The 15,560-nt window shown below is 36.9% G+C and overlaps 1 protein-coding gene across 5 annotated transcripts; it reads right to left on the reverse strand.

The window, feature by feature from the left end:
- Positions 1 to 3,475: 3,475 nt before the first annotated feature.
- Positions 3,476 to 14,853, reverse strand: si:ch211-161h7.4 (serine/arginine repetitive matrix protein 1). Of its 5 annotated transcripts, none has more exons than XM_056248880.1 (18): positions 14,714 to 14,853; positions 13,743 to 13,786; positions 13,577 to 13,641; positions 13,355 to 13,470; positions 13,206 to 13,266; positions 11,617 to 11,758; positions 11,443 to 11,523; positions 11,276 to 11,356; positions 11,033 to 11,191; positions 10,509 to 10,948; positions 8,374 to 8,763; positions 7,614 to 8,195; positions 6,921 to 7,533; positions 6,624 to 6,697; positions 6,214 to 6,375; positions 4,517 to 4,677; positions 4,198 to 4,288; positions 3,476 to 4,115 (listed from the first exon to the last, which is right to left on the reverse strand). In XM_056248880.1, exons 1-18 carry the CDS (start codon positions 14,735 to 14,737, stop codon positions 4,021 to 4,023), a joined length of 3,381 nt encoding a protein of 1,126 aa, XP_056104855.1. In that variant the 5' UTR covers positions 14,738 to 14,853; the 3' UTR covers positions 3,476 to 4,020. The 5 variants fall into 5 exon arrangements, with proteins under 5 accessions (XP_056104855.1, XP_056104854.1, XP_056104853.1 ...); XM_056248879.1 differs by having other exon boundaries at positions 11,443 to 11,517; positions 11,617 to 11,818; XM_056248878.1 differs by having other exon boundaries at positions 11,617 to 11,818.
- Between the last annotated feature and the right edge of the window lie 707 nt (positions 14,854 to 15,560).

Consider the following 15,560-nt stretch of genomic DNA (forward strand, 5'->3'; position numbering starts at 1 on the left):
CCCGAGGCCCGCCACTCTAGCGTTCGGGCAAGGGTTCCCCTGGGACCTCCTCCCCCGAATTTGAGCTCTCTGGGTCTTTGCGTTCCAGAGATACGAGCGATTTTCTTCTGAGATCGTGACGTCACCGGCGTCCGCAATTTTGCAGCGCGCCCGATGGTTTTCTGCTAATATCTCCGCGAAAACACCACCAAAAACTATGGAACTTATATGGTTCTTTTCAGCTCAACTAGAAGGTCCCAACGAGCTCGGTGGTCGCCGAATCCGTCTAGTATTCGCCGAGATATTTACGTAATAGACGGTATTGTCTATGAGTTCGAGCACGAGCGCTCTTGTAAAATTTGGTTGCAATCTGAAACATCACCACTAGAGGCCGCAAAAAGTTACATAGAGCACCTTTAAATGTTATTTTATTTTTATGTAAATTTCATATTCACAAATGCAAATGTACAAATACAAGCCTCTTTCGGTGTTTGAGAAGAAGGTAAAATGTGTATAGATGTAATTTCAAAATCTTTTCAAAAGTATTTATATATTTCTTTATTTATTGTTGTTATGTTGTAATGTACATGCAACTTTCTACAGTTGTGTTATGATGAAATGTTGTATATGTTATTCATTGATAATAAAAAAGTTGATGAAGAAGAAAACAAAAATACAAAAAAGTCCTATATTTTACACTCACAGAGACTAACTATCACAAAGATCCATGTGATATGTGGGATTTTTCAACAATTTTATCGTCCTCCAGGATAAAATCATAATAGCCCCTCAAAGACTAAAAAAAAAACACAAAAAAACTGACAATTTAAGTCTGAATCTGCTGTTATTTCAATGCGACACAATTTTTTGTCAGTGACAACAAGCCTTTGTGAATTGATCATTTGGATGTAAAAGAATGTCATTTGCAGAACACAAGGTCATTTCCTGCAAATGCAAAACTATTCTGAGGGCTGACCATGCTCGAAACATGAACATTGTTCTGTCACACAGCAAGAGTCTCAGTCAGATCAAAATGTTGCTGTGGTTTTGTGGCCTAAAGCTTCCTGGAACAACATACATGAGAGACAAATTTGACATTTCCCTACATACAGGTATATTTAAACAAACACAAGCATAAACCGTCTAACATCACACTTCCTCTTGAACCTCATATTCACTGATTTTGATGCATTGCTCTGCCAGTTAGATGCAATTACATTTCACACAACTGTAAAAGAACTACATCCAAAAAACAGCAAAAGTACAGATTTGACTTTTTCCTTAAAAGCAATCAGCTGCAGCACAAAGAGCAGAAAGAATCAGCATTCATCTGGGTAACAGATCAGTCTTGCTAAGTGTCTGACATTGGGAATTTCCTTGATTTGTTCAATGCTGCCAAGTCTGCCGTCGAGTTCTAAGCGACCGCGTTAGTAAAAGAGCCGCATTGTTTAGCTGATTTGATTTTAATGTGTTTAGTTAAAGCTAACAGATGTGTGCAGCACCAAGTGAAAATTTTTCAACAATGGAAGGAAGTTACATTATACTCTGGATATCCTTTGATAACGTTTGGTGCCAGAATTTTGCTGTTCATAAAACCATCACACTAAGCGCCTTCGTAGATTCAGTTCTGAGTGACATTGGCATACAGAAAAGGAATGCATAATTTTAAACCATTAACTTGTCTAACTAAAGGTTAACAAAGTTGCATGACTTGCTAGTGACATATTAACCCTAATAAACCCATATTAAAATAGCATACACTCTTAAAAATAAAGGTTTCAAAAGAGGGGGTTAAAATTAAAATGTAGCTAACACAACATAACTATGCAAAACTCTCATCTAATGACCCTTTTATTCATATTTATCAGGATTTTACCCTGCCAAAGTTCTACTTTTTCGGAAATGTTCTTTGGGGAGCAGTGATTTGTCCTCCTCCACATTTATAATTCACCCCCAGAGTTTACAACTCACTGTCGCCCTGCGTCTGGTACCCTTTTAGAGCTTCTCTCTACCCTGAACCACGTCCTTCATTCATCTGCACTCAGATTCACTTAGCACCACAAATGTGAGAGCACAGTAATCAATGTTACCAAGCGAGGGAAAGGGTTGCAGCATTTTAATGCATTAAGCTTAAAGTGCCTCCACAAGCTTATGAAACTACTGAAAACTCACCAGCTTTGAGTTGTTTTCCCCTTTCAGCCCATGGCTAGTTGTCTTTGATTGAATTTTAGAGTTCCTCACGACCTTAATTACATTTAGACTGTGAATACATGGAGGAAAAGACCAACCCAAAAGGCTCTTTATGAAAGCCCTCAGTCCAGATTATAACTTTAATCAATATTTTGCACATTGAAGTACTGCACCTCACTTTTTTCATTCAGCTACCCTTGTGGGTCTCATGACCTTTACAGTGACACAGGCACACCAGATGTATGCATCAACAGCAGGATACAAACATTTGCCATTTTCCAGTTAGCCAGATGCAAAAGTCAATTAGAAATATGGGAAGTCATTCCATTTAACACCGCTAATCATTTAAGAAGGCATTGGTTTGACATTTTTGCTCTTGACATCAATAAGCTCACTGATGTGTTTTTCCAGGGATATACTCATTCCTCTGGGAAAATGATTCCCTTAAAGCAGCAGAATGACTGGATCCACATGTGGACTTGCGAGATAAAGATAATGAATTATTGATGCATGTAGCTAATGTTTTCAGCATGATTCCAAGTCAGACAGTATATTGTCAGCTTTTCCACCTTTCTCCTGATTAGGGATTCAATATGATTAAACTGTAACGTCTGACTGGTTTAGTGGTTAACTGAAAATTTTCCAACCTTCACTAAAGATTTGATTGGACAAAGTAATCCTGAATTTACTGGAATTCGTGGTAAACAAACCATTTCTCTTTCTAGGCACACAATGAAAGAGGCTTTTGTGTACATTGGTTTGAAAATCTCCGGAGAAGGATGGGGGCATCTTAACTAGAACCATATGGCTGTTAAAAGCAAAAATAATGTATTATCTTTATAAACAAAGTCTTTGTTATCAGTATCACACTTGGGTAAAATATTCTAAGTGGTGTCTTTTGGCCAAGGGATAATCTTGTTTAAAGTGTCATGATTTGCTATGAAAAGCTGTTTTAAGGCATTTCATCTCATATTTTGTTGTTCCTACAGCATTGTCAGGTGAAAAGCATGTTGCATTATTAAACAATTAAAGGTCCCCAGGTCTTTACAAAATGGGTTTAGAGTGAGTGACCAGGGGGAAAAAAATGGTGCACAAAAGTGAATGTTAGACAAAAATGAGAATGAAAGTCTCAAGCATCGATCTATAAAGATAATTTAAATAAAAACTGAAACCTGTTGGTATCAATTTAGCTTCTTTAAAAAAAAAAAAAAACCAACCATATTTAGAGTGATATGGCAGCATCTGCGCCTCATTGCTCTTTCAGAATTGATGGAAAATCAAAGGAATGACAAGCTTTAAACACAGCAACATTCAAACAAACATGTTTCTTACAAGTCTATACATAAATACATTACCAAATTGGGCCGAGGAAGAGTTCATATCAATATTACAAAAACAAATGCAGTGAAATCACACACACGAGATGGAAACTGTGACGTGGTTACTAATAAATTGAAGGACAAATTTCACTTTTTTTTTTAAATAAACAGCACTACTTCGGAGTATAAAAACAAGTTGGACATGCAACAGCAATATAATATAGTAAAGGATCTGCTGACCCCTGCTGACCACCCAACAAATTTATTCACAAAAACTAGAGTAGCATTCAGAGAGGAAACATGGAAATGTGCACGTATATTAATAAGACCACGGTTTTGAAAAGCTTTTTATATAGCATCATAAAATCATGTTTTACTGTCTCTTCAATGTTGACATTTTCTTTAAGCTATTTACACACAAAAAACAACTAGCATTTATGAGCTTTGCCAGACAAGCAAGTGTACTATATGTAAATCTACAATTTTATCTTTTAAAAAAATGATGCAGCTGAATATTTCAAAGGAAGCCACATCATGTCAATCCGCTCGTCGAATCAATCGACAGTGTCCTGTGGTAAATCAGCACTGCAGGTTCCTGACACAGGTTGTGGATGCTATACGCTTGTCCTGTAACACAAAAATAAAATAAAATTGAGGAAATCAAGAACATGTACAAGTAATTCATATTTAGCAATAAGTTTCCACTCACCAGAGGGTATCATAAACACTTCTCCACAATTGTAGACTGACTTTACACCATCCATATCAACACGCACACAACTTGAGATGATGCTGAATACCTGAAAATTTGATATAATGTAAATGTAAACCTAAATTACTTGCAGAGAATTATTGATCAAACTGGGCAGCTTGGGATGATGATTAAAGTCAAATGGGCAGAAAGGGGTTTTAAACATGTCATGATGTAACCACCTCATGAACTTATTTTTACAATTAGATCTCAAAAGGCTACAACATTATTCCGGTTATGGAAATTACTGAGATTTTAAAAAAGACATTCTACTCACAGAAACCATATCATGATCCACCTGTGAGGGTTTCTTCATGAACGACCCCAGTAGAATCTTTCCGTGTGAGAAAGAGCGGCTCTGGAGGTCAACCATGTGGCCTATTGCTCGGCCTCCATGGGAGTGCCAGTGGAAGTCATCAGGACTAATAACTCGTCCGTCTAGAAAGGGGGGAAAAAACCTGCACATGAACGAGCTATATAAAACAAGTCACAAGGAGTTGTAATTATATTCGATACAAACAACTGCCGCCAATATGATTGTGTCTTCATCTCACATCCTGGGCTTTTATGTTTTATGTGATAAGCATTAAATGTGCTTCGCACCAAACCTCACAGCGAGCGAGGACCAATTATCTGTGTGGTGCACTGCATGACACATTTGAATCCTACTGAGAATTTTCTACTTTAGTGCACTGTGGAGGAAGTCAAACATATCAAGCAGCTGGACAGCCACAGCATCATAAACAGAAATGACAAGGAAAAGAGAAGAAAAAAGGTCACATGTTAACTCAAATGCTTTTCAAACTACGCAGCAACACCCTTTTTATTGACAATTTATCATGGTTTTACTGTGATAACATCAACAGTAGTAATTCGATTCGAGGAGAATACTTTGGTTGTAGTTATAGTTTCTAAATGTGTTTTAGAAATACTATAGCTGAATACTGTTAAAACCATAGTTACATTGACCAATCTTTGGTAGTAAGCCACCATCAATGGACTGATCTATGGTTATGGTCATGCCATTTCAAAAGTCACCATGAAATCAAAATTGACCATTCTTTTTTTTGTTATAGAACACTACAGTATTCATTATAAATGATCAAAATGAATGTACCCTCGTAATCTTTATTCAAAATAATTTCCCCTCCCACTTGTAGCAACATCTCTTCTCTTCACATGAGATCACAGCAATAGCAAACCAGAACCATCCAATAATCCAATCAATTCTAGATGGACAAAATCAAATTCAACCCTACATTTTGTCTAGTTTGAGAAGCCGATTCCCTTGGATATATATGTCACAATATGAAAAAAAGACTATTGCATCTTCCGTTTCTAGCCGACTTAAAAATTTTGAAGACATGTTGTAAATATTCATAAAGCAAGTAAACAGAAGTCTGGAGTCCAATGAAATGTGGACCAAGCTATCACTTTTCATTATCTGTTCTGTTTTAATGCTTCCTGTATGAAAAAACCCCTGCTGACCATTAGATATTCAAATAGAAGATTTAAATCATTAATTATCTTGATGAAAAGAAAACAATATGTTAAGTGGTAGGAAACAAATATTTCCATGGAAGCGCATTCCCAACTCAGTGAAAAGGTCCACTCATGGGTAAAAGTCCCATATAAACAAGCTGTAATTTAAGTTAGTTTCCAGTATGTTGTACTTCAGCACTTGGAAGTAAAAATCTGTATGGATTTCAAAAGGCTTCTAATGTTAAGAATCAAAAATAACGGTAAAACAAAAAGCAAGTATGTTAATCAATGATTGTAATTATGTAATCCGCCAACCACAGAGTTTCCAGGTTCAGGCCCAAATAAGGGGGAACTCCTGTCCTGTCACTATCGTGCCCATGAATATGTCATTCAACACAAGGCTGTTCAGGCAACGTGTCCCTGTAACATGGCTACACCTGATATGTAAAATAGACTTGCGTGTTGATTTATTTGTGATTGTAATGTCATTACTTTTCGAGGCTGGTGGCCACAAGTGAGAGAACCACACATGTAGGTTGTCCCAGTCCTCATTTTCCAGGACAACAGGCTGCAACGGAGGCCCACAGAGATCACAGTGCGCCAACACCCGTGCAGCCTGTCGCACATGGGGTGTCACCCTAGACGATGGCAAATCTGAAAGAAAAGGAGTTAGTTACAAATCGTGCAGTCAGAGCTCTTAAATTGATTAGTGTAAAAACGCATGGTTCTGTGGAACTTTCAAAGTATTGTTTGTTTTAGAGGCACAACAGAGTAACGTTGGCTCAACCGGTCGTATGAGTTTGAACGCTTGGGAGTGTTTGGTAAACCTATTTTGCAATTCCATTTAGTGGCACAGAAATGACACAATGCAGATTTAAAATACATCGCACATGAATTCTCACCAATATCATCATCCCCTTCATCATGTTGCTGAAGCTCAAGCATTGATGACGGCCCACTTCTGAAAGCAACGTCACTACACAAAAAAAGCAGAAATACTCAGTCCTGAAGCACAGAATTTTAAACAGTGACTTTTTGCACTGACCACACAACAGTTATTTTTATCCCAATGGTCTGGTGAAGGGGTTAGACAAGGGAACTTTTATATACTGCAGATCTGCATATTTATTTTTAACATTCAGGTGCAAACAGCATTTGTTTAGGCCAGACATACATCTGCATTTTATAAATCAACTTACACATCAGATAAAGTGTTGGGTCCACTGGATACTCGGACACTCGTTCTGTTTCTGGTCCCTGGCGGCTCCACGGTAACACCACTGGTGAAGCCAAAGGAGGCGCGTCTGTTTCCCTGCGGCTGATCCTCACTTTGGGCCGCATTCTCACTTGAGTGATCTGACTGGTCCTCAAGAGAGTGAAGAAGGTTTCTGCGTCCCTGTTTTCTGCCCCTTTGTCCACTTTTTACCAAATTTTCAGGTTTTTCAGAAGCAAAAATTGCATTCATTGAGGCCAAAGATCGTTTAATTGACTTTGGTGTGTTGATTATGTTTCTTTTTATGCGATTTGTAGTTTTTTGCAATTTTATTGAATTTCCCTCCTTATTACATGCACCACGAAGAGGAGTTTTTGATAGTTTGGATTTTTGTGGAGGAGGACTGCGAGGTGTTGGAAGACCATCAGCTGGTTCCTGAGACTGCGGCGCCTCCCACCAATTGGACGGAGCTTTTCTTTGTCTTTTCTGTGGAAAGTTGTCTGATGCAGAACTCTCTGGTCTTCTAAGAGAAGAGGATGGTGGTTTCTGTGCAGAGCCATTTTCTCTTGAGTAAACCCAGTCAAACACTCTTTTCTCACCTGTTTTATTTATCGGAAAGAAAGGGTTAGTTCAAAAACTTCAACCATACAAAGTAAAAGCTGTTTGGGAATGAGTTTACCTGGTAGGACGTTGTGCAGTCTGTGAGGACTACAGAATTCTGGACTAATCCTCACAGCATTCTCACTCGGACCAACTCCCGCTTCCTCTCCTGACACATGAGCTGGTGATGCCACTTGAGGTTGAGTGGCTGCAGATTTTGGTTTCCTTCGACCACTTGTCTTCTTAGCGGTCTTCTGCTCAGCTCCAGTATCATGTCCATTGCCACCTGCAAACACCTTTTTCACATCGTGAGTTTTTGTTTTCTTCTGATTCCCCTGGGCAAGCCTGAGAGACGGTGTTTCTTCAGAATCAACAGCAGTTCCTTGCTTCGTTGACATTTTTGTACTGGCTTTCAGCCCTTGTGCCGTACCCAACACCTGCGTTGGCTGAAGCTCTGTGCTACTTTCATTTGGGCTAGAGAGCCACCATGCTCCTGGAGGTTTCCTTTTCCTCTTGGCAAACAGAGGACTGTCTGACGAAATGTCAGATGCAGTTGTTGGTGGATCCTTTGGTTTTGGTTCCTGCTTTTGCATTTCTTTTTTCTTCTGTTTTTTGGCGGGATCCACGGCATCTTCCTTGGTGGAAGATTTTTTATTCACAGCTAGTGTAAAAATAAAACAGAAAAGATTGTAAGTTTTCCGCAACACAGGACTGGTGGTTGTAAGGGATGCATAATCTGTGAGTCTTGAGTGTTAGATGCCCGTCTAACCAAAATGACATAATTCTGCTTCATAATTATCGATGCACAGCATAATTAAGCAAAAGCCAGAGGAACTGACCTGTTCTTTGTTCCTCCTCTTGCTCATTGAGGGCAGGTGGAGGTTCATGCTCTTGCTCATCACAGGAAGGATCTATCTGTTCTAACTCTATTTGTTGTTTAGAAGTTTGTTTCTTTGTCTTAGAGACAGTTTCCTCCTTTTTGCTGTTCTTTCTATTTTTATTGGATTTCACAGAGTTTGTGGAGTGAAGAGCTGCTGCAGCAGTGACTTTATTGGATTCCTTCTTCACATTTGACCCTGACCTCTCCTGTTTAGATGATTTTGAGGATTTCTTTGTGGTTCTAGACACAGGAACTGGAATTTCTTGGTTGCCACCTGCATCTGTTTCATCTTTGTCAGAAAGTTCAGCAGGCTCAGGTGCTTTGCTGTTTGCCCGTTTCTTGCCTGTAACTATCACACAAAACAATATTTCAAATATAATGACGTGTAAACTTTTTTCAATATATCACATAATCTTCCATTTCCATCAATATTTTATAAATAATATAAATACTTCTCCATCAATGTTTTATGAATGTAAATATAAATGTAGTGATAAAGTATTTGCACTACTACAGTATCCCCAAAATGTATTTGTGCACTTATGAATGTAATCTATATCAACAAAAAAAAAAGGTTTTCATAATGTAGATTACATAATTGTTCATTTTAATTTATATGATAAAAAGTCTATAATAAATCAGGAAATTAGATAAGGTGAAATAAAGCATATGTACGAGTTTGTGTTTATAGGTGAAAGTGCAACAATTCTGATGAAATGTAAAAAATAAATGTCTCAAATGACAACAATCGTTGTGAATTGTGATTACAACTTTAACCCTTTAAGTGTCACCCCCCTTTTTTTGAATATACATGAAAATGCACATTTCGAACTTAAATGGTTGTAATTCAAGAATGCTTTGGAATATAGACGTAAGATTGGTCTTGTTTTAAAGAAGACATTTGGCAGATTCTTGTAGAAGTGAAATAAATTAAGAAAGTGAAATAGAAAAAAAGTTATAGAAGTTTGAGTTTATGAAAATGTACAATGTAAAAAATTTAATTATTCATATTTTATATAAAATATATATTTTCAAAACCTGGGCGACTCTAAAACTGCAAAAAAAATCAAAGCCAAAAATCTGAACAAGTTGTGTTTCAAATTTTAGGTTGATATCTCAAAAAATGAGCTTTCAGTAAGATTTTGTTTGGGCGCAGTACCAAACTTTTTCACTAGATGACAACCAGACTCCATTACTGCCCATATAAGGGCGCCTCCATTTCCATATGTGTTTTGAATGATATGAACCATTATTTCCACAATTTTCATACAATTTATGAAGTAGACATCCTATTCAGAAGTAATATGAGAAGTTTGGCAGATTTTGATATGATTTCAACCTCTAAGAAACATAAAAAGAACACGCATGTGCGTTTTAGCTTCCTGCCACATCATATAATTTTTTTCTTTATATAAAAAAAAAAATTCAGACCTTTTTTTTTAAATAATTGAATGGATGCTATCTTTTGAACTCTTGGAATGAAAACAAACTGAGGTTTCTACCCTTCTTTCATGATTTTTCATGTTCATCACTATTTCAAAATAAAGGTCTAAGAGTATGAAAATATTATTGTTGCAAATTGATAAATTACGGCTCCTCTGTAATTTATTTTGAAAATCAATCACCAAATATGGAAACTAGAGATTGTAAGCTTTCAAATGATATATAGTTTGTCAAGATTAGTTTAGGTTTAGTATAGGATATTACTGTTTTAAAAATGTAAAGGATTTGGGCCCACCGGTGGGCCCGTGACACTTAAGGGGTTAAGCAAAATAATCATTATTATCATCTTAACCATTATGAAGCATGAAGAAAATGTGACTTAGTTTTCATTGACTAAAACTAGACTAAAATGCCCAGACATTTAGTCGACTAAAACTTGACAACAAAAACGACATGGTTGAATAAATATTATATATAAAAAAAGTAAATTTGACATGACTAAGACTAAATAAAACAAATAGCTAACAAAATTAACGCTACACTGCATGTGGACTGGCTGCACTGATCAAGTATACTGCCTTTGTATACATCAGAAATCTAAGATTATAATATTATAAGATATTATACAGATTTGGTAAAAGTGTGATTTACCCGCTTGCACTTCTTTGTGTCCCTCTACAGTTTGAGAAGAGGTCTGATCACAAACTCTGTCCTCATGCGCTTCGGTTACAGGGTCCGCTCCATCCTCTACACGATCATGAGTCACAGAGTCTTTACCACTCTTTTTTGAAGCTTTTCCATGTTTTCCTTTCGGTTTTTGTTTACCAGACTCGATTTGTGCTTCGTTTCTTTTAGCATCCGTCCCATGCTGCTTTTTCATCTCCGCTTCACTCTGCGGGAGCTGATCTGTGGAGTGCGGCTCTGTAAGAACATTCTCCTTTGCAGTGTCTGCTGGGACAGGTCTTTTGTTCCTGCTGACCTCTGCCTTGCGAGGGATGATGAAAAGAACAGGGGCCTCATCGTCCAGGATCATGAAGTCCTCCTCTAAATCTACAGGTGGAGGAGCTGGAACTGCTGCTCGTTTCCTGGAACTTATCAATGGAATAAGAAATGTGTTACAAGAAAGTAACAACGCCCCACGTGGTTTATGTTCAGAATGTCACATTTAAACTCACCATGGGGATTTAGGCATCATGGCTTTTTTAAGCTTCTGCTGGAAAGACAGTCCTTTGCCTGGATCCTCCATTACTTGGTTTCTGCATTGCTCTGCCACCCGAAGTTTTTGTTCACTCTTCCGACCCAAAACAGGAGAAAGCTGACCAGGATCTTTATCCCTTAATAATAAAAAAGAAGTCGATTAATTAAGAAATCTGCAGGAACAATTCAGTTTTAACATTAGTAAATTTAAGTTAACTTACATTGTTATGTCTTCCCTCTTTTCTGGAGGTGTAGACTGGGTGGCTTGCATTGACGTTTTAGTGTTTTTTGCAAGCTTCATACTAACAAATACAATTTAAGGTTATATTTCTTATTATAAAATAAAGATGCAGATGTACAATACTGTTGTTATACATTAATAACTGACCTTAAAAAGGAACCCGCATTTGATTTAGCAGTTTTTCTAAATTCAAGCTTTTCTGGTGGTGATGCCAGAGACCCGCTATCCCTTTCAGAGCAGAAAGAATAACGGAACAGTAAGGTAATGAAAAAAACAATACAAAACAAACAATACCAGCTATCAGACTCTTTTTATTCTTACCCATAGAGAGATTCCTTCGGCAGTTCTGACTGCTGAATGCAGGACACCTTGCTTAAGTCTCCACCAATGGGCTCCTCATCCTCAACTCCAAAGAGAAGAGGATCAGCCACAGGTCTGACTCCATCCCCGGACTCATCCCTCTCTGTTGCCAAAGCAATAGGACTGGACGTCTTTATGGGAGCAATATCTTTAAATGGACTCTCTGTAAGGAATGAGAAAAAATTGACAAGAACGTGATGAAATATACTGAATTTTTTTTACAAAAACTAGCTATATTACAGGGATCAAAAGTAAAGATGTTTTCTGCTTGCCCAGAAAGTTCATTTTATTATTTAAAGCTGCAGTCCGCAACTTTTTTAAGTTAAAAATAATCCAAAATAATTATATTAAAAAAAACTTATTCTGCCAGTGGTCAAAACTATCTGCTTGCCATAGCTAGATTCAAAACGGTTAGCTTGTAATAATGATTTTAATTCCAGCGGTACTGGTGGGTTTCCGCGGGAAATTCGAGCATGTCTTTGCGTCATGACGTCACACCCGTACACATAAAGAAGGAGTTTCGGCTAGCCGGCTATACTGCGCGTGAGGAGATGTAGAGATGTATAGGCTTTTCTCGCAGCACTTTACATAATTAAACTTATGGCATCCAGAAAGATCCAAACAACAATCATCAGTGTCAACTGGAGATTCAGCAGTTATAAAACCCAAAAGACTTTGTACTTCGGATTTAAGGTGGCTAGAGAAAGAAACCGTCTCATGCGAACACAAGGATTTAAACATCGGCGGGGCTTTTGAAAAGTGCGTGAACTCCGTGTTTTGAAGGGGTTCAAAACAGAAGAAGAGACGGCTTTTTTCTGCTGAACAAGTAAGACATTTCAATAGTTCAATCGTGTAACAGTACGTTTTCTTAATTCACACAGTTATGGAGTTTCCTTTGTTGTGCCTTTCTCGTTTGGCTATTATGGAGAATATGAATTCTGAACTACACAGGTAACCATAAAACACATTAAATTTAACATTAGTCACGCAATGCTGATGTGATGTTGTTAACATGAACAATTTGAGAACAAAGTAGGCTATAATTTGCACGGTTGCTGTAAATCGCGTTGATTAAATCTAACGAAGCTTATCATGTCGAATGCTTTTCCCCCCTTAGTTGGTCAGAACAAAAATGGATTTTACTTACTTGTTCAGAAGACATTTTCTTATGAAAATTCTTATGTTGGTCAAACTTTCAAAAAGTGAATCTGTGATTCTGTATGACAGTATCCACACAGCGCGGTGACTGACAGCACCACTCGCCTCAAAACACTGTGTTCATCCGCGCTGTTTCATGCCGATTTACAACCCACGTAAAGATGATAATTCCGCGAATCACTGCAGTTACAGATTTCGAACAGAGAGATGGCGACAAAGAGGAAAAGCTACGGACTGCAGCTTTAATATATACATGATTTAAATTACCAAAATTTATTTATTTATTTTTTAAATGTAAAAATGCATTCTTTAAAGATGATAAAGCAATAATAGCAGGAAATTATAGTCACGATAATACAACTGATAAGAGATTTTTGTGGATGTGGGGTTACCTCTATCAATTATTTCATCCTCTTGAATGCCATTTTCTTGGATCAAAGAATCCTTGTGTACCTGACAATCAGAGTCATCTGATTAACAATCAACATCACATTGTGGCAATGAGAACAGACTGATTTCTGATGATTCACTCCATGTGTACCTTCTTAGATGATGCCTTCATCTTTTTTGGATCACGTGAGCCTTTTTTCTGACCATTTACACCAGTGCTTTTGGACAATGGAGGAAGCAGAGGCAAACCCAGCTCAGAGTCAGCATCTACCAATAACAACAACATGTAATATGGTTTTACACAATGAATGAATGGCACGAAAAAATTAGATGAAGATTTTTAGCAATGAGGTGAATGTAAGAATATAATTACCAATGTCATCGAAGAGAGTGTCAATGTCAGGCAAGGTGAAGACATCCTTGAGTTTAGAATGGGCTCTGAAAATCAGCAGCAACATGTAATGAAATGTGCCTCTTACTTGAGCTTGTTAAGATATTAACCTAATCCAATACAGTTTTGAAAGCGGCACATTACTTACATTTCCTGTTTTTGGAAATAATGCAGTTTCTTTTTGGCTTTGACCTGAAATAATTGATTCAAACTTCACAAGTTCATATGAAGGGGAAAAAATACATAAATAAATAACATATAAAACACATTAACATTTATCATAAAATTCACACACCTATATCTATCTATCTAATACCATTCAAAAGAGTGGGGGTTTTAAAAGCCTCTTATGTTCACCAAGGCTGCATTTATTTGATCAAAAATAAATATTTGTGTGATAATAAATATTTGCCACATTTGTGAAATGTTATTACAATTCAAAAATAACTGTTTTCTATAATATATTGTAAAATAAAACGTCATTTATTCCTGTGATGGCAAAGCTGAATTTTCAGCATCATTACTCCAGTCTCATATGATCCTTTAGAAATCATTAATGCTGGTTTGGTGCTTAAGAAAAATGTCTTATTGTCAATGTTAAAAACAGTTGTGCTGCTTAATATTTTTGGGGGAACCGTGAGGGATTCTTTGATGAATAGCAAGTTCACAAAAATAGCATTTATATGAAATAGAAATGTTTTATAGCAATGTGAACATATTTACTGTCACTTTTGATCAATTTAATGTGTCCCAGCTGAAAAAAAGTAACATTCTTCGTTTTTTTAAACTTACTGGCCCTAGATTTTGAACGGTAAAGTTAATATACAGTCAGTGTGTATATACATATATAACATAACATATTTTATATCAGTCTGAACTGTCACTTCATATCTACTTTCGTTTCTTACTAGACATTGGCTTTGTCTCAAAACCTAGTGCACTGCTTACTCAGAGAGAATTTTGAGCACTTATGACGCCCTAAGATGCTGTCTAGGTAGGGAGCTCACTAGGTTTTGAACCGCAGCCACTGACAGACTGACTCTGTGCCACAGACGGTTGCTACAAACAACGATAAGTTAATTTTGTTCATTAAGTACACTCGTAACTTAAGTTACTGACCTGCGACATCGTCATGAGGGCCATCCCCGGTTACAGAGACTGTGTGTCCGCCAGTGAAGCTCATAAACCCGCAGATAGTCCAGTTCTTCGTCTCACTATCAACATTACTGGTAACGTTAGCTGACCGCCATTCGCCGATTACATTACACTCTTTTTTGTTTACACAATTTGAAAGTCTCGATGTTAATGCATTCCTGTTACATTTACGATAGTTTTACGTTCAAAACAACAGAGAAAAGGAATTAATAAAATGTTAATACCCCACAAAAAGCATTAATTTCTTTCAGAGTCCGTCACTGTATTTGGCCCACAACAACAACACAAATTCTCCCGCTCAATTTTCTTCCTGTGCGGGAGGAAGACACACAATGAAATGCTGCCACCTAGTGCCATGGAGTGTCTCACAGTTACGCCAAATAAATTAACAATTAAAATGGTATACTCGGATAAAATATACCCTCACATATCTCAGATTACATTTTAAAATAATTTTTACATTTCTTAAAATTATTACGAATAAAAAAGTCTTTCTTTATGCCTCCTTTTAATAAAAAAAACATACATTTAATTTATAGAAGATTATACCTTTATATAAGATTTTATTATATTAAATAAGATTTTACGAAGTTTTATAATATAATATTTTTTATTCATCAACGATATCAACATTTTTTAAACAGATGTCACATGTAAGGATGAGTTATTAGACAATACACAAAGTTTTTACACAGAGCGATACTCAATTCATTAATTTGATTGACATTTGATATAACAGTATTGTGGTGATAGTAACTCTATATTCAATCACCCGACCAGCTTCTTGGGTTCTCCGCTAAATCTTTATGAT

The sequence above is a fragment of the Rhinichthys klamathensis genome, unplaced genomic scaffold (genome assembly GCF_029890125.1).
Source record: "Rhinichthys klamathensis goyatoka isolate OS25496 unplaced genomic scaffold, OSU_Roscu_1.1 h1tg000059l_1, whole genome shotgun sequence".
NCBI classification, from domain to species: Eukaryota; Metazoa; Chordata; class Actinopteri; order Cypriniformes; family Leuciscidae; genus Rhinichthys; species Rhinichthys klamathensis.